Raw genomic sequence first — 25,193 nt, forward strand, 5'->3', positions numbered from 1 at the left:
GACGAAAAACCTGAATTTCCAGGAGGAAAAACCCGCTTGCCTGTGCCAGAGATCGACTAACTGGGGAACCGGTCGAAGATAGGCTTAGTAAAAGTTCCTCCAGTCAGCCACTAGACTAGAACCTAGGTCTAATTTCAAGCGACCATATAAGGATTACAAATTTGAAGAAAATATTTTTAGCCAACGGTCTGGATAAACCTGCGAACGGAGAAAAATGTCTTTTTTTCAGTTTCCAAGACGTAAGTAAAGAACAGTTTTTTTTTTTTTTTTTGGAACGGTTAATGTGTCCCTCTAGTGTTGAATAGTGGTATGAACACGTGTGCTGATGAATTAGGCTGTCAACAGAGTCGATGTTTCAATAACGTGTTTTGTGTGTTTATAGTGTATATAATACTTGTAAATAGGCTTATTATTTGGATAAAGTTATAGTAGATGGTAAGTGCCCTTTCTTTTCTAAATGATGATTACTCACCCAAAAAAATCCACTAAGTAAAATTTATCTTGAGAGCTTCAAACCTACTTGATTTCAAGTACTGCTTATGATAATGTTAAATCCGGAGATTGACCGTTTAGTTATTGCTATATGATTAGTATTTAATCTGCAGGTGGTAAATTGTCAAATTAATTTTATTTATCACGTTTACCTGCTGTCACACACACAAATATATATATATATATATATTTGTGTGTGATCGTACTTACCGGGTGCGAAATTTAAGGATGTAAGTGAGAGTATTAGAGTGCAAAAACAGAGGGTGAAAGAATTAATAATTGTGGCGGGTATGAATGAATTGAAAGGTGATAAATTTTTTATGAGAGAGGACTTGAAAGTATTGTTAAAGGTAGCGCGAAAGAAAAGCGTGACAGAGTTAAAATGGTGAGTCTGTTGCCGCGGTATGACAGAGAGGAGTTTAGAAGGAGGGCCATAATCGCAAATGACATTATGCGCAAGTTATGCAGACGGTATGGTGTGGAATTTGTGGATGTGTGGAATGAGTTTGATGGGTGAAAGGACTTATACAAGATGGATGGCCTGCATTTGAATGGACTTTGTGTGCGGAGATTGGAAAAAGTGTTGCTGAATGAAGTGAAAATGGATGTGCAGAACCAGGGAAACCAGAACTACCAAGGAGAGGGGGGGGGGTGGATATGCAAACTTCAGTGAGACAGTTGAGTGTAAAAATGAATATAATGTAACCGAGCCAGCACTAAGGACAAAAAACGGGAATGGGACATTTAGAATAACGCATCAAGATAGGGGTGGGACAAAGGGATCACTGCATTTCATGTATGCTAATGCCAGGAGTATTAGGAACAAGAAGGAAGAATTTTTGGCCTTGATTAGCTCTTCCTGGCCACGGGTTATTGGCATTAGTGAAACATGGCTGACGGAAGATGATATAGTTAGTGGGATAGAATGTGTAGGTTATAGTGTGTTTAGGAGGGACAGAGAGAATAAAATGGGGAGAGGGTTGTTATTGATGATAGCTGATGAACTGCAGCCAAGGAGAATTGAAGTTGTATTGCAGGATAGTGAAGGGAACTCATTTGAGGCTATTTGGTGTGAGATTGAGACTGGCAGAATAAAATATACAATTGGGTGCTGCTATAGACCAGGTGATGGAATAGATGGTGGAGATAGAATGCATACTCAAATTGATGAAATGAGTGGGAGGAGGGTAATTATTATGGGGGATTTCAACTATGGTAACATTGATTGGAAGGAGGAGAGGACACATGTAGGAAGGAAATGGATTTTATTCAATTATTAAGGGATAACTATCTGAGACAGCATGTAATTGAAAATACTAGGGGTGTGAGAGTGCTTGACCTGGTAATAGCATCTCACAATTTGACTGTAATGAATATGACCATATTGCCACCTATTGGTGAGAGTGATCATAAGGTCTTGACCTGGGAGGTGGCTAAAGGTGTGGAATTTTTGACTAAGACAGGGTATATGTGGAATTACCGTGCTGGCAAGTTTGACAAGCTTAGGAGATTGCTTGGATCAGTGCCATGGCATGTACAACTGCAAGGTCTGGACGTCGATAGTGCATGGGAAGTGGTCAAGGAGCATTTACAGGAGGTTATGGCTGATTGTATACCTAAGGTCCGAATAGTAAAACAAGTAGGGGTTAAATGGATGAATAACACCATTAAGCTTGAGCTGCAAAAAAAGAAACAACTGTTGAGGGAATTTAAAGAAAGGGGTGACCTGCAGGCACACGAACGGTATAAAGTGCAGGCCAGAAGGGTAACGAGTGTGGTAAAAACAGCAAAAGCTGATTTTGAAAGGAAACTAGCTATGCAAGCAAAAGAGAATCCCAAACAGTTCTTTCAATATGCTGCAAGCAAGAAAAAAACTGTACATGGCAAAATGATTTTAAGGAATGACGATGGTAAGGAGATCACTAAACCAGTCGGTATAGTGGAGTTACTGAGCACGCACTTTGCAAAAGTATATCATCTAGGTGGTGACATTGAAAAAATGAAGGAACCATTAGTTTATACGGGAATTGTGATAAATGAAGTGGAGGTGAATAGTCTATTACAGAACCTTAATGTGAATACATCTGTGGGATTGGATAGTATACCGGCACGGGTCTTGCGTGAAGCGGCTAAGGAATTATCAGTGCCCTTGACCATGTTGTTTAATCTGAGTCTCGGGTCTGGTTTAGTCCCGAAGGCATGGAAAGAGGGGAAAATAGTTTCACTGCATAAAGGAGGATCCAAGACTATGGTGGCAAATTACTGACCAATCAGCATATCAGGAGTCATTGTCAAGGTCTTGGAGAAAGTAGTCAAGGGAAAAATACAGGAATGGATTGATGAAAATGCGATACTGTACAGGGGACAGCATGGCTTTGTGAAGGGTAAATCATGCCTCAGTAACTTGCTCAAGTTTTATAACAAGGTGACAGCAGAACTGGATAAGGGAAATGGGTTTACGGTGATACTGCTGGACCTGGCAAAAGCGTTTGACAGGATACCACATGGAATTCTAATCTGTAAGCTACAACATATGGGAATGGATATAGGGTTGGTGAGATGGATAGGTGGGTGGTTGATGGAGAGATATCAAAGCGTAGTTTATTCAGGAGTGGAGTCCAAAAGATGGCCTGTGACCAGTGGTGTGCCGCAGGGTTCTGTTCTTGGACCACTGCTGTTTAATCTGTTCATTAATGATATAGGGAAGGATCTAAGTGGAACAGTTCATTTGTTCGCTGATGATGCGAAGATATGCAAAAATATATATATATATATATTTTTTTTTTTTTTTTTTGTGCATGACAGCCTAACTGTGTAACCTAACCTATATATATATATATATATATTAGAGTGTGCCAACAGCATCAAACGATTGTTTCCCTTCCAACTACTAACCGTGCTCAAACTTGCTTAACTTTTAGTTAAAAAAAAAAAAATATATATATATATATATATCAAAATAAAATATATGTTTCTCGTCGTTCTGGTAGGGTGTTGCTACAGGCCTTATAATGTGGAATGTCGTGAGAAGGAAATGTTTAGGCAAATTGGTCTGGCTAATAAGAAAAGGGTGATCATTATGGACAGTTTCAATTATGATAATATAGACTAATGAAGAAACAGAATCTGGAACCAAAGAGAATGTATTTCTTGAGATTTTGAGGGACAAAATATCTTAGTACATAACAGAGGCAAGAGAAAGATCGAAGGTCTTGCATTTGATTATCTCATCAGAAGGTATTATTGTAAATGAAAATCTTTCCCCATTTGGTGAAAGTGACCATCAAGTGGTGGCCAGCCATATCAGGACTTTTGTGAGGAAGAGTTAGATGTGGAATTGATAAGGCATGTGATTATGACAAATTCAGGAGGTAGCTTGCAGTGATATCATGGAGTGAGGAATGGATAAGAAGGAAATCACTGCTGCTTGGTTCCAACTCAGGAACTGTCTGACAGAGGCAATGACTGAGTGTATTCCAAAGGTCAGTAGATCAAAGAAGGTAGTTGTAAAATGGATAACTGAAGAGGTGAAGCATGTAATCTTAAAGAAAAAGGCATTGTGGAAGCAGCACAAGAGGAGTGGCAATAATCAGTTACATGAGGAGTACAAAAGCATGCAAGGAAGGTGACTCACTTTGTAAGGTTAGCAAAAGTGCAATACGAGCAGCATTTAGCAAATTAGGGTAAAAGAAATCCTAGGGAGTTTTTTTCAGTGTGGTCAGTAGAAGGAAGAATGATTATTATTGGAGTATGTTAAACTCCCATTACATTCACAAGGTATTCCATCCTTGTGAATGTAACATAATGCAGAACTTGAGGGAAGGGAAGAACTAAACATCGGTGACTATTTGCAGTGCCCATGTACAGAATCTGATTTCATAATTTCTTTGTTTTGCACTGATGCAAGCATGTTCATAAAGTTAAACTAGAACTTCATAATGATACAAGAATGCTACTTTGAACATGATGTGCCTAACTGCTGAGCCTAGAGATCAGAAGACTAACCTTGTTTAGAGTCTCAGCACTGCATGATAAATTGCGGCTGTTATTCATGAATTTTGTCTATAGCTGTGACCACTGTGCAGATGATATACATCAACAGATGAATACTTGCAAATGTCTGTCCAATCATCGTGTCAATGGGTCCAACTTATTTAAATGCTAAAATAAATAGAAGAATTAATTAAAATTATAAGAATGGAATTAACTCATGTAAAATATTATTTATTAGTAGAATTTTTGCCTGAGTATCACAGGCATCCTCAGTACATGTATAAAGCTAATTAAACAATAACTGACAATTCTAAAAGGCATCACCTAAGTAGCTAATGTAAGATAACTAAAAAAGGTCAATAAATTTCCTAAATTATTAAAAAAAAATAAAATAAATTATATATGTATGTGTATATATATACACAATTAAAAAAGTTAGAAAAGATTAGCTGATTTATAAAGTACTATCTCCCACAAAGGGGATAGATGTAGACCATCGGATCTGTTTAAGTTAGGAGAGTGAAGTAAAGTTTCACGTTTCTTTATAAAGCTGTTCCATGAGGAACCGACTTATGTGAAGGACTTGTCTTGTTCCAGTGAACTCTATGTCTAGTGTTTATGGCATGCTCTGCAAGTCCAGACTGTTCAGGTTCAAGGTATTGAATATAAGAATGGTGTTCTTCTAGCTGATTAAAAGCAGATCTTCCTGTATGTCTAGTCATGGTATTTCCTTACTGAAACATATAAATAGAAGAACATATAGGAAAGAAAGACTAGATATTATAAAATTACCCTTCCGCACACACATACACCAAAAAAATAGTCTATTGACTGTGTCTCTTCCAATTAGTTCTCCTGTCTCAATCAGGAAACATATTTAAAGAGGATTTAGCCTTCTCTTAATCCTGGTGGCTTGTACCTTTTGTGGTTTTAACACTTTTTAGAGAAATCTGGTATTAAGCTTGCATTTGATGCCCTTCATATGCTTGCATTTTTTTCTCACTCTGAGATCCTTTATTTTTAATAATGAATATTTAAAAGGAATGGCCATCTTCTGAAGGTGACTAAATAATTGTTTATTTAGTAGACTGTTCATATCTTTACAGTGTGCATGAAGCTGCTAAAATATTACTGCTGTATATTTATAAAATAATCCCAAATTAAAAAATTCCTGCATATAAGAATGGGGGACACCATTCCTCTACAACATTTATGAGAATGGCAATCCCTAATTATTCCACACCAGTATACTGCCATTCATAATCTTTGCAGTTCATTATAATATAAATGACAAGAAATTGTTGTTTTAATATTTTACCCAAGCATATACAAACCAAAGTTTGTGTGTGAAGTATCTTTACAACTGGTCTACTTGTATAGAGAGGCTGTTGACTTTTTTGTCAGTTGCCTTAGTGTTCCATATAAGTACACTTCCTTTCAGATGTGTATATTGCTCTGCATTATGAAAAGGGTTACTACTCATAATGATTTGACCTTTATTGAAGTCTCATCAGTGAGAGCCAGATCCAGAAGGAAACCAAGGTTAAATCTTAAAAGTCATATATTTCCTGTTGTATCTGTTGAATTTTACTTCTTGAGTTATGTGCAAAATAAATTTTGTACACATCTGTATACAGTATGTCCAGTGCTTTTTTTCTGAAAAAAAAAAGGTGCCGGTACTCACCATGAAGATGTTATTACAGCAACTTGGTGACATATCTTTTACATATCCATTACATCAACATATCCTCCAATATATCCTCGTCGTCTCGCTTTGTGTGCTGCACTCTCCTTATGATCGTAAATCTTTTTTCTTAATGACATTAACTGTTGTTTTCAAGATTCTCCAAAATAACTGATTTTACCATTTGACCACTCCACTGAAATTTTCGTTCCCATGTGTTTATCGATGACAAGACTTCCGACATCACAACACGCTTTGCAGCCCAACATTTTATTCTTGACATACAGCCACTCATTTCTCTCGCAAAAGTCATTTTTCTGCAAAAATGTCCAACATTCAGGCCAATCATTATCAGAAGCTGCTTCCTTTTGACCACGTGGATCTTCGTCTTGGTTTTGTCATCCTCTTCACCAAGTGTATTTTCGGTGCTAGTTTTCTGTTTTACAGGATCACAAGTAGATTCAACAATTTCTGCTTCTTCAGCCTTACTTTTTTCTCATTGGCATAAAGTAACTACTTATTTTACTCATTTTGAACAATGATTGCACTGATTTAATTTAGATTAATTCAAAACTCACGTAAACACCTGCCTGTTGCAGAGTGAATATAGAATTGATAAACCAATATTGGAAGCAATCGGAAGTGAACACAACTTCCTGTTTCCGGTTACATACCAACCTATGAAACAGGAAAGCAGGGTACCAATACTTATGAGTAATCAAAACTGAAAATTCAATTCGTGAACACAGTACCACCTACTGGAATATTTATAATACATTTTGCTGTCAATAAATCGCAGATTTTTAAAAACTTAAGAAAAAAGGTGCCAGTACTGCGTACCGCCAGAAATACTTATATATACAAGTAGACTAGTCATGATGATACTTCATGTATAGACTAGTTTGCATACTCTTGGATAAGAGATTAAAAAAAATATATAATTTCTTGTCATTTCAATATACTTTATAACTCAGTAGTAAAACTTTCTCCTTCATAATTCATTGCAAAACAATGGAACTCTGTTGTCCTCAGAGATAATAAAACAGAAAATTTATATGTACATCTGAAAGTAATGTTGTTGTTTTATTTTGTTTTTATTTTGGTGAAGGTTTATCTGTCATTCTGATGATGATATGTATACTGACAAAATTAACTATTTTCCACTGTGGGTATTGCAATCTTATGAATAATTGTCATCTTATGAATAATTATAACTGTACTAAAAAAAAATGCTAGGTATAAATTCTTACTAAGATTATTTGTTCCTTTAGATATGATTATGGAGGAAACGTCATTAGCAAGACAACTGAAAAAATTGGCCACACCACAAACCTCTCAGTTTATTGAGAACAGAGTAAAAGCATCTTTTCTGTATGAACCCAGGGAAGCAGCCAATCTAGACAGAGATACAATATTTGCTATTGGTAAGTTCTTCTCAAGATTATTTTACCAGCTGTTCAAAATTTAATAAATAAAAAACTTATATAAAAATAATGATAAAATTCAAATTACAAAATAAAAAACATCAAGCATTTGTAATTGAAGATGAGTTAGCCACTACTCTCAGAGTTTTTACTCCCAGAAACTTGAGTTTTTCATCCTTCAAGATGACATGCTAAACTACTATAAATTGCATACAGTTGACTGACATAGTAGACTGCGCAGATAGAATTAGCTATTGTATCGTAATAGTAATCAGGTTTCTGTGAAGCCAAGTTATTTGTCTTTATAGATCATTTGAGCCCTTTTTTAAGGCAGAGGAAGATTAGATGAGATGTAAATAATCATCATAATATTTAATCATTTCACATCTGTATTGTTTCTGCTGTTGTTTGTAGTTTTCTATTTCCATGATAACACTGCACAACATTGAATTTTTTCCTTTCCACAATGGTGGGTGATTTTAACATAATTGTATGCAGAAATGACATTCACATTATTCTAACTCACCCACAGTTTTCTTAAGAAAAAATCCCTTGTCCAACAGAAGTCAGTAGCATTGAGTCATGTTGAGTTATTTCAAAGTTGACATTCTTCAATGCATGCAGGGGAATTATGCCATCAAATCATTTTTTTATTTATCATTTGTGTAAAAATACAAGAAACTGAGCAAACTGTATACAGATTGACAGTTCAGTTAACCAATCAATGGCACTTCTTAGGAGTAAATACTTCTCTATATTTAGGAGTAATATACTTAGGAATATACAGGGAAGTTATTAGTGATATGATGCATAGTCTGCACAATACCATATATTCAAAAGGATGACTGAAATTCCCTACAGATGTAGTAAGTGGGCATAGCAGCCTTGTTCAGTCCTAAATCTGTTTAGCTGATGTCCAGGTGAATTAAATCCTGGAGGTTTCATAGTTGGATCTGTGATCAGGTATTTGTAGTTCATTTCAGAGGACAGTCTACAATACAGACCACAACTGGATGGAGTGGAGTGTCTTTTTTATGGATCTTTGGTAAATATATATCGTATGTACGATGATGATATTCAGCCTGTAGAATCTACTACTTGACGAAGGCCTCTCCCTAATGTGAGAAAATGAGGTTTACTTTTCTCATGGTTATGGGAGAGTGTATGTATCTATTTGTATGAATGAATGTGTGAATTAATGAGACAATTACAAACATCATTTCCCATGGTGATATTCACACCCACAGCCTATTGTGCTTGAGAGTAGATACACTAACTACTTGGCCAACGAGGCCATCATTGATTATATATACACATATGTAAGATGGGGTACACAAAAATAGAAATTATTATTTTTTAAAAAAATTTATTAAAGTTTATAATACCATATTCTAGTCTCCTTCAAAGTACTCCATGCGAGTCAGTGCACTTGTCCCAACATTTTTTCCACTTCTGGAAACAGTTCTGGAACTGTTCATCTGGAATACTGTTTATGGCCTCCATTGACTTTTCTTTCATTTCATCCACATCAACAAATTGCTGCCCTTTCATGGTTTTCTTTATTTGCAGGAATAAAGAAAATCTCATCTCTAACATGGAGAGAGAGAGAGATTGGGTGAGTTCACATGACTTTTGATCCTCTGTGAGCATACAGGGCACAAATTTAGTGGACACATGTTACATTTGCAAATCTTCTGTGAAAATTCACTGGCATGAACTCCATGATAAATTCATCTCTTCAGAAACTTGCTCAGTAGTCTTTCGATCTTCATTAATTGACTGGCAAACCTTTGTTGAAGGTCGGTCAGATCATGGTTGGTCTTCAACTGACATGTCCCCAATTTTGAAACGAGAAAATCATTTCTAGACCTTCATTTTACTTAAAGTATCATCCTTAAAGGCTTGCCAAAGCATAACACTAGTTTCAGCTGCAGTTTTATCCAAAAGAAAACAAAATTTCACATATACTGCCTATTTCTTGTAGTCAGCCATCACAAAATCGCCAAACTTGCTTGTAAGCACTAGCAGTAAAAAAAAATATAAAAAAATTAAAAAGAACCTTAGCCCACCCAGTGCACTAATCATATCATTCACATTCATGAAATACATGATGATATATTAACCGAGCTATTGATGCAAGCAGGTGTATATATATTCCTGATATACAAAATATTTGTTACATGACCACTGACTCTTTTGCATGTTTAGATAACAGATATATATTGAATGATTAAAAAAAAAAAAACATGGTGAGTATGGGGAAAAACCAAGGGTAAATAATAATAAAATTAACTTAGTAAAATTATTTCCTTATTTATTTTCAGGTAAAAGTGGATTAGATGAGTTACTACTCATACAGCCCCAATTTGCCATTTTTGAGGAAACTCTTTTCAGTGAATCATCCAGAACACTACAGAGATCTGTTTTAAGTCCAGAAGTTAATGTGGAATTAAATGAGAGCATTGATCAATTTTTAATGATGTTGTCGCCATATTTCCTTTTACAGCCTGCCCAGAAAGCTTTAGAATGGCTGATACAAAGGTACTTTTAGTCCTGACATTATTTTCTTTTAACCCATAAGTATGAAAAGTCCTTAAAAAATAATTAGTATACAATTGCGTTTTTTTCAGTCTGCAACTTGGTAAGATTAAATCGATAGGTTAAATCAACTTAGTAGTTGACTTTCATAGTGAAATCTTAGAGAGCACAGGAACAGTTTATTATAGTGGATAGCATTCCTGTCCAGATTTGGTTTGGACTTTTCCAAGTAGTTTTTTATAGTGCGAGTCAAATGTAAGTGGAGAATTGGGAATGAGTTATGTTATAAAGATTAATTACTGCATTCTAAGTTTATTGATGTAATTTGATAAATACATGCATTGATGAAGTTGTATTAAAGCTAACTAGTTCTAGAACTAACTACATTTTTAACCTGCAAATTGTGTAAAATATCTATAATCCAGTTTACCTTCTTAAAGATTGCATGCAGAAAATATTTATTATATTTTTCTCAGCAGTGAATAAAATGAATTAATAATGTAAATATTAAGAAATTGCTAAAATTTCATAACTAGGAAATCTGATCCTAATTCACGTTTTTTTTTTTTTTTTTTACATTGTTGACTATCCTTGTCTGACCTTCCTCACAATCCATTAAGGACTTTATTTGTAATTGTATCTGTGTCATTTTCTAACAGCTTCCCATGAGGTGGAAATTTTCAGTATAGGGTTTTGATCACCTGGCTTTTTGTAGTTATCATCCCTGTTTCTAGTGTCAAAGTGGTATACCTGATCTAGTGTCAAAGTGGTATACCAGAATTAATGTTCCATTAGTAGTTACATTACAGTCTCTCATTTTTAAACATCATCATCAATTTCCTGATATGTATCCCCAAGGTATGGCCATGTTACTACGACAGCACTACATGATTAAGTTTACATTATTATTAATCTCCTATCAACAATTTTCTTCCAAATCAGTTTAATATTTGTGAACACTCCAATATTGTCATATGTAGCATTTTGTGCTTCTAAGGCACTTTTGACTGAATCAATCCACCTAAACCCTTGGTCTTCCTCTTCACCCAATTGGTGTTTGATGCCATTTTGGCATCAAACACCAATTGGGTGAAGAAAGGTTAGTGAAACAGTGTTTTGCTAACCTTTCTTCATCTATTCTATATAAGTGGTGGCTATATCACCTTCAATTAGTTCTGCTTACGCATTCTTGAATGCTAACAATGTCAAGTTTTTTTCTTTCTGATATCTTCATTTTTAATATGATTCTGTCATCGATGCCATTGCTTCACTCCCCTAATTTTTCTCAGAACCCTCATATCTGTTGTTTTTAGTCCTTGATCAAGTGCTTTATTTCTAACCCAACTCTCAGTTCATAACTTAAAACTGTTTTGACTAATTTCTCTCTTACTCCATATAAATTTATTCAGCTGGCTACCTACCCTACCATATTAGCTTTGCTTATTCTGTTGTCTATTTCCAGATTAAACTTGCCATCTTCACTAAAAACTGTGCATAAATAGCTGAAATATTTTACTTGTTCTACAGGATCAATCACTATTAGAATGCAGCTGAAGTTTTCTATGCTCCTGCCTATTTTCATAGTTTTGGTCTTTTTATTGCTGATTTTCATGCCAAATTTGTTACAATCAGCTGTTATTCAATTTAGTTAGTGAATCCTGGATACTTGCACTAGATGTGTTTAGGAGTACATCATCTGCATAAAGTAAAGCTAAGTTTGACATCTCCAATTCTAATATCAGGATTGATGCCATTCTCTTTCATAATGTGTTCCATACAAATGATATTTAAGAGTGGAGATAATGTGCATCCTTGTCTTACCCCTGATTTTACATCAAACCATCTTCCTGTATTTCTTTCAATTCTAACTGCTGACTGACAACTTAAATATAGACCATGTAGTGCTCTGTATTATTCCATTCACCTCATATAATTGTGTTTTGAAAAGCTTTTCTCTGGCACCTTGTCATATGCCTTTTCGAGATCTACAAAACTTAGGTACAGATCCTTGTCATATTCCCACAATTTCTCAACTATATGTCTTAAGTTAAGTGAAAATCTGATCTTGACAACACTATTTGGCCTTAACCTAGCTTGTTTTTCTCCAAGTTTCTCTTCCACTATCTTTCTCAACCTTTTTTTTCAAGTATGCTTGCTTAGAGAAATTCTTCTGTAAATCTTACATTCAGTTTTATTTCCTTTTTTTTTAGAAAGCTACTATGAGAGAGCTCTATTCCAGTCATTGGGAATTTGACCTTCTGACCAGACCCTCTGAATTATACAGTGTAGTCACTGCAAAACTTTTATACTTAAGCATTTCTGGTCAAATATCATCTACTCCAGCTGCCTTTCCATATTTTAAGTTTTGATGTCTTTTTTCTACCTCAAGTATTGATATGTACTTCTCTTTGCATTCCTCTTGAAAATTTTCTAGTATTGTTCTGTCACTGCTTGGTTCGTTTAACAGTCTTTCAAAGTAATTACTCCAGGCATCTAGGATATCCTTTTTCACTTAAGTTTTCATGTCAACTTTATCATCTTTGATTCCTTTTACAGTATTCTTTCCTCCATTTCAAGGCCTTGATAAGACCTCACTTGGACTTTTGCATGCAGCTCTGGTCTCCTGGTTTCTGCGGTGATTCTGATACAGTGGACAGAGAGTGTGTGAGTACAAAGGAGAGTGCCAAAAATGATATCAGGATTGTGGAATACAGATTATGGAGACAGATTAAAAACTTGTAAGCTGCAGACACTAGCAAATAGGAGAAAGAGGGGTGATATGATTGAGATTTACAAACTTCTGAAAGGGTTATATGGAATTTTTCATTTTATGGAAGGTAGGGAAAGGATGCGAGGACATCCATAAAAGTTGAGAATGAATGTTGTCCAGAAGGGGATTAGGGCTACATTTTTCTCTCGTAGAGTAGTGCATGTTTGGAATGGATTACTGTTGTATGTTGTGTGTGCAAGTAGTGTGAATGAATTTAAGTACAGGTATGACAGCTGGTGCGAATAGTATGGCCTCCCTTCATGAGTTCTTGACTCCCTGGAGGTCTCTTAATAATAATAATTTCTAAGTTTCTTCAAGTCTTCCCATAACTTTTGTTTAGCTACTTTTACACACAGCTTAGCTACCTCTCTTACATTTTTCTCTGTATTCTTTTAGGACATCTCCTGACTTATTTGCTAGGAACTTTTGCTATGCTTTTTTCTTTTCCAGGACTGCTTCTCTATCTTCTTGTGTCCACTATGGCATTCTTATTTTTTTATCCTTGCAGACAACTTCACCACTTATCTCCCTATCTGAATTAATCAATGTCTTCTTCAGAGTTTGTCACTGAGACTCCAAGGTTTGGTTCTTGTTTTCAATTTGTTTAATTTTTTCCTCAATAATGTTTGTATAGTTGAATCTGCAATTTACTTGTAAAAGCTGCTTAGCTTTAATTATTTTAAAACTTTCTTACGTACTGTTTTTTTCAATGTGATATCTATTTTTATCCTGCTTAGTACTAAGTAATCGTCACTTCCAGTTTCAAATCTTCTGTACACTTGTGTCTCCTGAATAAGCATGAAGATATTACTATCAACAATGATGTAGTCTATGAGGCTTTTCTTATGTGCACATGTTTATGTTGAAACATGGTGTTAGTAATAGCTGTTCCTGAGAGCAGAAATTCAGTAAATACTTACCATTTTTAGTAGCTTTGCCCTTTTCTCCAAATGTTTCTATATGCCTGGTGGGATTCATTTCCTACTCTACTGTTCAGACCTCCAACAAGGACATTTTTTCCATTTTCTTTGTCAGCTGCCTGTTCTAATGACTCAAAAAATTCCTCCACCTCTTTCTTGGAAGAACCTTCTGTGGGACCATCGGCACAAATAAGTTTCATTGTCCATGGCCCCATTTTGAAGTTTTCCACATAACTCTTCTTGAAACTGCCTTCCAATCAAGAAGTTTATCTTCATGTTTGGTGTTGAATGCTATCACTGCTCCTTTCTTTCTTTGATCATTATTGCCTGAAAATACATCCTATACTTATTTAGTAAGATCTCACCTGTTTTTTTGTCTTCTTTGTCTCAGTAATGCCAATTATATCCACACGGTACTTTTCCAGTTCTTTTGTAAGTTCGATTTCCTTTCCATTAATACTCCTTATATTGATAGTTCCTGTCTTTGGTTCATGATGATTTTGGGTTTATTCTTCTTCTTCTAGATGTTGAGTTAGAGTTTTTTAAAGAGTAGCTTCATAGATGTCTGAATGAAAGTGAGAAATTGAACAGACTTTGTAATGCAGTATTCCTCATTGCAGCCAGACTTGTTAGGACTGCATAATGGCTTCATTAATCTTCATTAACCATAGCAAATATTTCACTATAAAAGAATATTGCATTTGTCTCTCTAATAGTTTGCTGTAGCATGAGTTCTGAGTAGACTAATCAGCATAGCCTGTTTTAACAAGTTGATTATTACATTATAGTGGATCGGTTTAACTTTGGATGTGTAGCTTACTGGCTTGCTATTTTGCTGATTAGTGTGGGGTACTGGAGTTCAGGAAACAAGAAGAGGGTTTAGTTCCCCCCCCCCCCCCCATTGTTCACAGTGCTCATTAAACAGCAGAATACACCAAAAGATAAGCCCTTTGACCATCATCATCAAATTCCTGAATGTACTGGATACTATGATAGTTTAACATGATAAGTTTACATTATTACTAACATGCTATTAACAGTTTTCCTCTAAAGTGGTCTGTTATCTGCCAGGACACAAATATTATTGGATCTTATATCTTGTTCTTCTAAGGCACTTCTGATTGCATCAAACCACCTAGATCTTGTTGTTCCTCCAAGTCTTTTCCCTTCCTGGCATCAAACACCTGTTTTGCTAACCTTTCCTCTTCCATCCTGTTTAAGTGACTATAACCATATGAAGTTAGCTCTATTCACACATTCCTGAATGATAACAATGTAAAGCTTCTTACTAATATTGTCATTTTTCATAGGATTCTGTCACTCCCCAAGTTTTCTTAGAACATTGCTGCCTCTAGGCTTTGATAAACTATTGTTACTTCTAACCCAGTTCTCAGATCCAAGTTAAAATTGCTTTCTTTGATCACTATCCTGTCCTGTATATAGGGTTTAGTGTTTTGAATAATTTCTTTCTTATTTCATATACATTTATTCAGTTGACTCTCCCACCATACTAACTTTCCTCCCTGAAATAATATTTCACAGAAAGATATCATAGCCTTAAAAGAGCTATATAATAACAAGAATATTGGTATAAAAAAGCAAACAAAGGTAGTGAATGTGGCGATGAATCAAACAGAATATATTAATAAAATGCACAATTTTCTATGAACATTCTACTTACCGATTCATAGATCATGATTCTTCTAATACACAAAAGAATAAAGTTTGTAAATTACTGAAAAAAGTAATTTCTTGGCCCAAAGAATCCATTAACCATAATATATGGAGCAACAAAAATTTACGAACAAGGCTGTTGAACAAACTTGAAAACTTTTGGCAAAATCACCAGCCTCTCTTACAGGTATTTCTTTTTCCTTTGTAAAAAAATTATATTAATCACCATATTCTAAAAAGTTCAGACAGTGATTAGCTTTGATATTACTTCATTATTTACTAATGTATCATTGAGATCCTGAATTAATAAATTTTCCACAAGATATATTTGAGTTATTTAAATATACAGTGCATGCTAGTTATTTCACACTGAAAGGAAAAATGTACAGACAATTCGGTGTGACAACCGTGAGTTCAACTCCGGCTAATTTTATTTATATTTCTTAGAGAACCAAGCGCTCAACACAAACCATTGATTTGGCTACACTATGTAGATGATATCGTTATTGTTTTGCCACATGGTCCAGACACATTAAATACATTATTAAATCACTTAAGGAATTGACAACGTAGATACGAATATAAATTAAATTACACTTTCATAAATATTTCCGATATTTCGGCAACGTCACGTTGCCATCTTCAAAAGGAACTTACAAAAAAAGGCACTTGCACATAGGCACTACAACACAGTAACTGAGAATGAAGTGATGAAGCTATTGTTCTCCTAAAAGTCCTGATGGTGCCCTCTAGCAGGTTAAGTGGGTGTTCTTGGCTATTGGGCTGAAGGTCTGCTGATGTAAACTTCCCAAATTTGAGGCAGTCTCATACAACCAAATTTGTTGAGGTTTGGAGAGTTTCTTAGGGCTGAGGCTGATTCCATAAATAGTCTTTTGAATTTGTATTTGCTAAGGTGTATCTGTGGCTTTCTTCCACCATATTCTGTGGCATGTATCCAGAGCATGGTCTGCAAGACCAGAATGGCTGTACTTGTGAAATCGGATGTAGTCCTTGTGTTCAGAAATTCTGATATTCGCTGTCCTGCCTATTTGGCCAAAGTAAGACAGATAAGGCATCCCTTATCCGCTCCACTAAAGACCAACTACTTCCCCTAGACCTACCTGGTGTATACCAAGTCCCTTGCAGCTGTAAACTGTCTTACTTTGGCCAAACAGGCAGGACAGCCTGTTTGGCTGTTGCAAAGGAACAATTTGGCTTCATGCCTGGTAGATCAACAACAGATGCTATCTTTGGGTTACGGCAGATGATGGAAAAGTATCGAGAGAAACAAAGGGAGCTACATCTGGCATTTATTGATCTGGAGAAAGCATACGATAGAGTGCCAAGGCAAGAAGTCTGGAGCTGGCTGAGGAAGAAGAAGGTTCCGGAGAAATATGTCACGTTGGTGCGGGAAATGTACAGAAATGTGAAGACAAGTGTTTGGACCTGTTTGGGACATACAGAAAGTTTTCAAGTAACAGTTGGCTTGCATCAAGGGTCAGCATTAAGTCCGTTTCTGTTTAATATTGTGATGGTGGAGGTGGTAACAGAGGAGGTGAGAGAAGATGCACCTTGGACAATGTTGTATGCAGATGACATCTTGCTGTGTGCAGATTCAAGTGAATGGGAACTAAACTGGAAAGATGGAGAAAAGTACTGGAAGAGAGAGGTATGAGACTGAGCAGAAATAAGACAGAGTATATGTGTTGCACAGTGGGTGGCTGACAGGAGACAGATCTGGAAGGAAATGTCATCAGGAAGGTGAGAGACTTTAGATACTTAGGTTCAACAGTGGAAGAAGACGGAGGAGCTGAGAAGGAAGTGGGATGCAGGATACAAGCAGGTTGGAGGGAGATGGTTGGAGTGTTATGTGATAAGAGGGTGGCGATCAATCTGAAAGGCAAAATCTATAGGACAGTAGTGAGGCAAGCTATGACATATGCTATAGAAACTGTGGCCCCGAGGAAAAATAACATCAGCAGGATGGAAGTAGCAGTGATGAGAATGCTTAGGTGGATGTGCGGTGTGACCAGAAAAGATTGTCTGAGAAATGACTATGTCAGGGGAACAGTGAAAGTCACGAACTTAGGAGCAAAAATACAGGAGGCAAGGTTGAGATGGTTTGGTCATGTGGTGAGGAGGGAGGACGAATATTTGGGAAGAAGGGTCATGCAGATGGATGTGCAAGGAAGGTGGAAGCGTGGGCAGCCAAAGAAGAGATGGAGGGAGCTGGTAGAAGAGGACTTAAGGATGAAGAACTTGGATGTGGTGACAGCCCAAGACAGGAAAGTGTGGAGGAAACTCATTATCAACAGTGACCCCACTTAAGTGGGAGAAGCTGCAGAAGCAGAAGAATGTATATTTGTCATCATCATATTGATGTTATGTATCCTCAGGAGGTGTATAGGATATTATGATAGTACTACGTGAAAAAGTTACTCCATTACCAACTTGCAATCAATAATTTTCATTCAAATTAATATGTTATCTGTCAAGACTCCAACATTATCAATTATCAGACCTTATTTTTCTAAGACTTTTTTACTATATCCGCCTATATCTTGGTCTTCCTCTGGATCTTTTCCCTACCAGCAAGATGTCATCTGCATACAATGTTGTATGCAGATGACATCTTGCTGTGTGCAGATTCAAGTGAATGGGAACTAAACTGGAAAGATGGAGAAAAGTACTGGAAGAGAGAGGTATGAGACTGAGCAGAAATAAGACAGAGTATATGTGTTGCACAGTGGGTGGCTGACAGGAGACAGATCTGGAAGGAAATGTCATCAGGAAGGTGAGAGACTTTAGATACTTAGGTTCAACAGTGGAAGAAGACGGAGGAGCTGAGAAGGAAGTGGGATGCAGGATACAAGCAGGTTGGAGGGAGATGGTTGGAGTGTTATGTGATAAGAGGGTGGCGATCAATCTGAAAGGCAAAATCTATAGGACAGTAGTGAGGCAAGCTATGACATATGCTATAGAAACTGTGGCCCCGAGGAAAAATAACATCAGCAGGATGGAAGTAGCAGTGATGAGAATGCTTAGGTGGATGTGCGGTGTGACCAGAAAAGATTGTCTGAGAAATGACTATGTCAGGGGAACAGTGAAAGTCACGAACTTAGGAGCAAAAATACAGGAGGCAAGGTTGAGATGGTTTGGTCATGTGGTGAGGAGGGAGGACGAATATTTGGGAAGAAGGGTCATGCAGATGGATGTGCAAGGAAGGTGGAAGCGTGGGCAGCCAAAGAAGAGATGGAGGGAGCTGGTAGAAGAGGACTTAAGGATGAAGAACTTGGATGTGGTGACAGCCCAAGACAGGAAAGTGTGGAGGAAACTCATTATCAACAGTGACCCCACTTAAGTGGGAGAAGCTGCAGAAGCAGAAGAATGTATATTTGTCATCATCATATTGATGTTATGTATCCTCAGGAGGTGTATAGGATATTATGATAGTACTACGTGAAAAAGTTACTCCATTACCAACTTGCAATCAATAATTTTCATTCAAATTAATATGTTATCTGTCAAGACTCCAACATTATCAATTATCAGACCTTATTTTTCTAAGACTTTTTTACTATATCCGCCTATATCTTGGTCTTCCTCTGGATCTTTTCCCTACCAACCTGGCAGAGAACACTTGTTTTGCTAATCTTTCTTCTCCCATTCTGTTTAAGTGACCATACCACTTGAGATTAGCTCTGCTAACACATTCCTGGATGCTAACAATGTAGAGTTCTTTCCTAATATCCTCATTTTTAATACAATACTGCCATTGATGCCATCTGTTCACTTCACTAATCTTTCTCAGAACTCATTTGTAGTCCCCATTCTTTGATCAAGTGTTTTATTTCTAACAAAGCTCTCAGATCCATAAGTTAAAATTGGTTTGAACACTCTCTTGTGTACAGCTAACTTAGTGTTTTCACTAATTTCTTTCTTATTTCATATAAATTTATTCAGCTGACTTCCTGTCATACCAGCTCTACTAATTCTGTTGTCTATTTTCCATCCTTACTAAAAATTGTGAAAATAAATAACTGAAATGTTTTACTTGTTCTATAAGTTCATCATTCAGGATACATTTTAAGTTTTCATTGCATCTGCCTATTTTCATTGTCATTGTCCTTTTCTTTTTATTGCTGATTTTCATACCAGATGTACTACAGCATTATTGAATTGTCAGGAAATCTTGCAGACTTGTACTGGATTTATTCAGAAGTAAAACATCATCTGTATAAAGTAAGGAGCTAAGATTAGCTAAGCAGTTCAGTATAGTTATTCCAGTTTTGTGACCACATGTTTATTAAAGAAAACTGTTTTTAAAACTAAACAAGTACTAAAAAACAACACCACAAGTTTCATTAGTTGTCAGACTAACATCTTTATAGGTAAAGAGAACAAAGTTTAAAGCACAAACTACTAGAAATTATGAAAATTAGTTCATTTGTTGGTATTGTGAACATGAACATGACCACAGTTCGTTAAAAAAACAAATAACAGATCTATACAACCGTTAATGCGTGTTAGCTGGAGACAATGCTATTTGTTGTTGTTCTGTGGTTCATGCTCACTCTGTCCGAGATCTGAAATTGGTAAATTTTTAATAAACGATGACCAAACTTGATATAAATTCAAACTATTATTCTATTATTGATGCTATTTCAGATGAACATTTCCCCATGGAAATATTTGTGGAATATACATATTTCAGAAACCAAACGTCTGTGCAAAAGTGGGGGGAGTGAGTTGGTAAGAGATGGGTCATTAATAAGTCTAATTGCTTTCCTCTGTATTGAGTCAAGCATTTTGAGTGAGCTGTTAGTGGCCACACCCCCAAAAATGAGAGCAGTATTCAATAGCTGGGTTGATTTGTGATTTGTATAAGGTTAACAGCTGTTCAGGAATGTAGTAATATCTTGAGCAAAAGAGAAATCCTATTTTTTTTTTGAAGCTGAGGATGTAATAGTTGTATGTTTATGCCAGGAGAGGATTGATGTCAGGGTAATTCCAAGATGATAAATCTCAAATTGTCTGGAAATTTAGGTATTGTCTAAAATAATACTGGGAAAAAATAGTTATTTTTTTATGAGAAATAAGACAGAATGGGGGTTTATTAGCATTGAAATCGATAAGGTTATCTGAACCCCATTGGAGGATGGCTTGGACATTAGAATTGACGGTGGTGGTGGTGGTTGATGTTCTGTAGGCTGAGGTGAGTTTTTAGAGTAAGGTTTATCAAATGAAAGGGAGGAGTGCAATGTGCTGTCTTCTGCAAAACTGTGAATTGGGTTGGAGGTCAACTGAAGTAGATCATTGAAGTCCCAAAACAGACCAAACAATGGTAGTTTGCTTAGTAAGCCTTTGTGCCAGACCTTGTCAAAAGCTTTGGAGATATCAAGCTATTATGACATCACTACATGATTAACTTTACATTATTATTAACCTCCTTTCACCTTGTTAGCACTGAATTATTGTCATATCTAATATTATTTCTTTCTTCTAAGGCACTTCTGACTGAATCAGTCCACCTAGACTTTGGTGTTCCTCTGGGTGTTTTTTCTACCATCTCGTTATCAAACACCTATTTTACTAATCTTTCTTCTCTCCCATTCTATTGAAGTTATCATACCACCTTAGATTAGCCCTGCTCACATATTCTTGAATGCAAACAATGCCAAGATCCTTCTTAATGTCTTCATTTTTAATATGATTCTGTCATTGATGCTGTCAACTGTTATATCTGTGGTCTCTAAACTTTGATGAAGTGCTTTAACTCAACTCTTTGATTCATAACTTAAAAAATATTCGAATACTTCTTGTATACTGCTAGTTTAGTGTTATAATGGCTAAGTTCTCTCTTATTCCATATAAATTTATTCAGCTGGCTACCCACCACATGAACTTTTCTTATTCTGTTGTCTATTTCCAGATTTAACTTGCCATTCTCATTAAAAACTGTACCTAAAAAGCTGAAATATTTTACTTGTTCTATTGAGTCTCCATTCAGAATGCAGCTAAAGTTTTCTATGTTCCTGCCTATTTTCATAGTTTTAGTCTTTTTATCGATTTTCATGCCAAATTTGTTAGTGCTGTTTTACAATTTAGTTAGAGAATCCTTGAGACTTGCACTGGATGTATTTAGGAGTGCATCATCAATATTTTACCAATTGATTTTACCAATTCTAATATAAGGTTTAATTCTTCTTTCATAATTTGATCCATATAGATGAATAAAAGTGGAGATAATGTGCATCCTTGTCTTACACCTTAAATATAGACTGTATTGCTCTGTATAATGTTGCATTTCCTGATATAACTGTAGTGTTTTGAAAAGCTTTACCCTGAGGCACCTTGTCATATGCCTTTTTCAGATCTGCAAAACTTAAGTGCCCATGGAAAAGCTTTTCAAAACACTGCAGTTATATTGTGTAAATGGAACATTATATAGGCAATACATGGTCTACGTTTAAGTTTTAAGTCAATAGCTAGAATTGAAGGAAATACACGAAGGTGGTTTGATGTAAAATTATTTATCTTAAAGTGAAAATCTGATTCCTGACAACCTTGGCCTGAATTCAGCTTGTTCTTTGTCAAGATGGGTGCTATGAGAGTTCTACTCCAATCATCTGGAATTTGACTCTCTCACCTGGCATTTTGAATTATACATTGCAGCGAGTATAAAGTTTTATACCTCCATATCCAATCAAATTTCATCTACTCCAATTGCCTTTCCATATTTCAAGTTTTTGATGTCCTTTTTCTACTTTTTTTCTCACAGTCAGAAATACATACATGAATATGTATTTCTGACTGCATTTCTGTTGGGAGTTTTCTACTACTATGCTCACACTGCTTGCTTCATTTAGCAATCTTTCAAAGTAATTATCTAGAATAGAACATCTCTATCTTAAGTTTTCATGACACCTTTATCATCTCTGATTCATTTTACAGTACTCTTTCCTTCATTTCTAAGCTTTTTCATTAGTGTCCAGAATATTTTGCCACCTTTCTGATATTTATTTTCTGTTCTTACCAAAGGTCTTCCCATAACTTATGTTAGCTAGTTTTATACACTGCTTTGCTTTTTTACATTTTTTTTGTATTCTGTAATAGCACAAGCTGACTTATTTGCTAGGAACTTTCAATATGCTTTCTTCTTATTTTCCTTGACTGCTTCTTTGACTTCTTGAGTCCACCATGAAGCTTTCATATTTCTGTCCTTAAAGACAACCTAACCACATGCCTTCCTGCTGAATCAATCAATCAATGTCTTCTTCAGGGTTTATCACTGAATCTCCAAGGTTTGGTTCTTATTTTCAAACTCATTTTTTCTTGAATGATGAAAGGACAAAAATAGGACTATAATTTCTTGTCAGAGATAATTTATTTATACTTGGCTCATGAGGACAAGTGAAACATAATATACTAAATTTATACAAGCAGAAGTAAAGTTCAGAACAAGATTTAGAAATGAATATATTTGTATTAATTTCTTTTTGATTTGTTTGTTCATTCATTTCATTTCATTCAATTTATTTAGATTTGTCCAGTCAGATAAAGATTTTGAAATGAATATATATTTGTAGAAGTGAATGGATATTTGTAATATTGTAAAAACTGAACACAAGTCAATAGCATTTAATTGAGATTTTTAAACTCTGCAAAAATAAAATTTGTTTCTACATAAACTGATGGTTTTTGTTATGTGTGCTGCAAAAGAATATAATGTTAATTATGAAACAAAAAAACTTTGTTTCCCATTTACAGGTATAACATACATTTATATAATGTTGATTCTCTGATTGCCTGTATAATTCCATATCATGAAACCCGTCTTTTTGTAAGAGCCTTGCAATTAATGGAGCTTGGAAATCCTGCTAATCGTTGGCATTGGCTTTATCCCCTTAAGGTAAGTACATTAATATTAGGAAATATTTTCTATACAATTTTAACGAGCATAATGACCTTCTTCTCTTTCTCTGTTACCTTGCCCACAGATAGCACTCGTGTGTTGTAGGTTTTATGACCTCTTCTGTGAGATTGATACTAAAAAGATAAAACCCTGATCTTCTAAAGAACAGCCTTTTAGAGAATAGTACTATTTTCAGTTTACTGAGAATGCTACACTCAAATAGTAGATTTTTTAGCACATAATTGCAAATGAACAAGAACTCTTATACTATTTTTCTATTCAAAATGCTATAATTATATGGTATGTGGCATATATGTAGTATGTAGCTTATACTGATGTTAAGTCAGGAGTTAAATTGAAGGAGGTACAAGATTGCGTGTTGTAAAATCAGGTGTAAGGCAGTGGTGCATGCATTCTACACATTGTTCATCATCTGTATGGATCACATGGTTAAATAAAGTTGTTTTAAACCTATCTCAAAATTAGAGGTGTAATTTCAACTGTTTACTTTATGCTGATGATGTGATACTCTTAAATAAATCCGGTATTTATTTAAAAGTTTACAGAATTATTCCTTTCTTCTTGTTCTTTTTCATGTATCTTCCTCAATGCAAGGGTGCAGCACCATGTCCTTTCAATCCTCTCTGATTAGTCACATGATCCTATATCATCAAACCATTTCCTTTTTTTTTACCTCGTGATCCTCCTCCCATAATCTTTCCTTCTAAACCTGTTAGTGTTCTCTGTTCTGCTGATCTCCTTCAATACATGACCTGCCAGCCTCATCTTTCTCTGGATCGTTTCTTGTATTGAAGAGTTCTGTATTTACTGCTGTAACAAATTGGTATGAAAAATCATATAGCTGAGGGTCTGTTGTTGTAAATACAGTAGATTTCAGCTTACCTCTTTATCTTCAGTAATATATTAAGAGGGAATACTTATTATCAAATAAAGGCTAAGCTGAAATCAGATATTTCATGAATCATGTCATGTTTTAGCTGAATGGCTTGTCATGTCCAAGTAGCCCCCCCCCCCCCCCTCCAATGTGAGGTACCTGTTTGTCATGGACATGACGCCCAGTGATGGTCCTGGTCCTTTTTGTTCTTATTCTTTTTTCTGTGCTTTTCTTTCCATTTCCTTTGCTCTATATCTCCTGAGTCTTTTTTATGATCTATGGAAATCAGAAAGGGGGAATCTTGGTAATGACTTTGGCCTCTGCTTCAGCAAACACAGGTGGTCCTGGATGGCCGAGCCAGCAATCAGTCAACTATTGGTGGACTTACCTTCAAGGATCAAAATATGTTACAGTAAGTCTCCTTCCTCATGGCCTGGGATGGAGCTCGAGGCTTGCACTGGTGTTCATATAGCATCCCAGATTGCCCTGGCATTACACTCCTGAGTGCACTCATTTTGTTGGTGAGTGGGCATCCATTTTTGGTGCTGTGGTGGGTGGGTGGAGAGCTTTGGTGCCTAACTAAACTCCTCCTCAGCATGAATACTTTCTTTCTTCTTCTCATTTTCAAATCTTCTCATTATCAGAGTCCTCAACAAGTACCAACCATATCATGAAACAATAGAAACACCAATGGAAAATCAGAATAAGAAGCAGAAAACATTAGAAGCTGCAATCAGTACTCCACTTTTCTTGATAATACATTCCACAAGGAATGTCCTTTTGGAAAAATGTCTATAAAGTAGTTCTGTTCAGGAAATATACTTATTGAAGCATCAGAAAAGTTACTTTGTGCAGTGGCTGTTGGAGGAATACCAATTATAGTTATCC

At 35.8% G+C, this 25,193-nt stretch overlaps 1 protein-coding gene across 1 annotated transcript in view; it reads left to right on the forward strand.

The window, feature by feature from the left end:
* The first annotated feature begins 296 nt into the window (after positions 1-296).
* LOC150107382 (HEAT repeat-containing protein 1-like) overlaps positions 297-25,193 on the forward strand; it is a 111,690-nt gene continuing 86,793 nt past the window's right edge. Inside the window, exons 1-4 of the mRNA XM_090391823.1 lie at positions 297-435; positions 7,441-7,593; positions 9,918-10,134; positions 23,266-23,407. Coding sequence (XP_090247949.1) covers positions 7,443-7,593; positions 9,918-10,134; positions 23,266-23,407 — 510 coding nt within the window. The 5' untranslated portion in view covers positions 297-435; positions 7,441-7,442. The remainder of the gene's footprint in view (positions 436-7,440; positions 7,594-9,917; positions 10,135-23,265; positions 23,408-25,193) is intronic.

The sequence above is a fragment of the Typopeltis vanoorti genome, chromosome 4, assembly GCF_054136105.1.
Source record: "Typopeltis vanoorti isolate ZY-2024b chromosome 4, IOZ_Tvanoo_1.0, whole genome shotgun sequence".
NCBI lineage: Eukaryota > Metazoa > Arthropoda > Arachnida > Uropygi > Thelyphonidae > Typopeltis > Typopeltis vanoorti.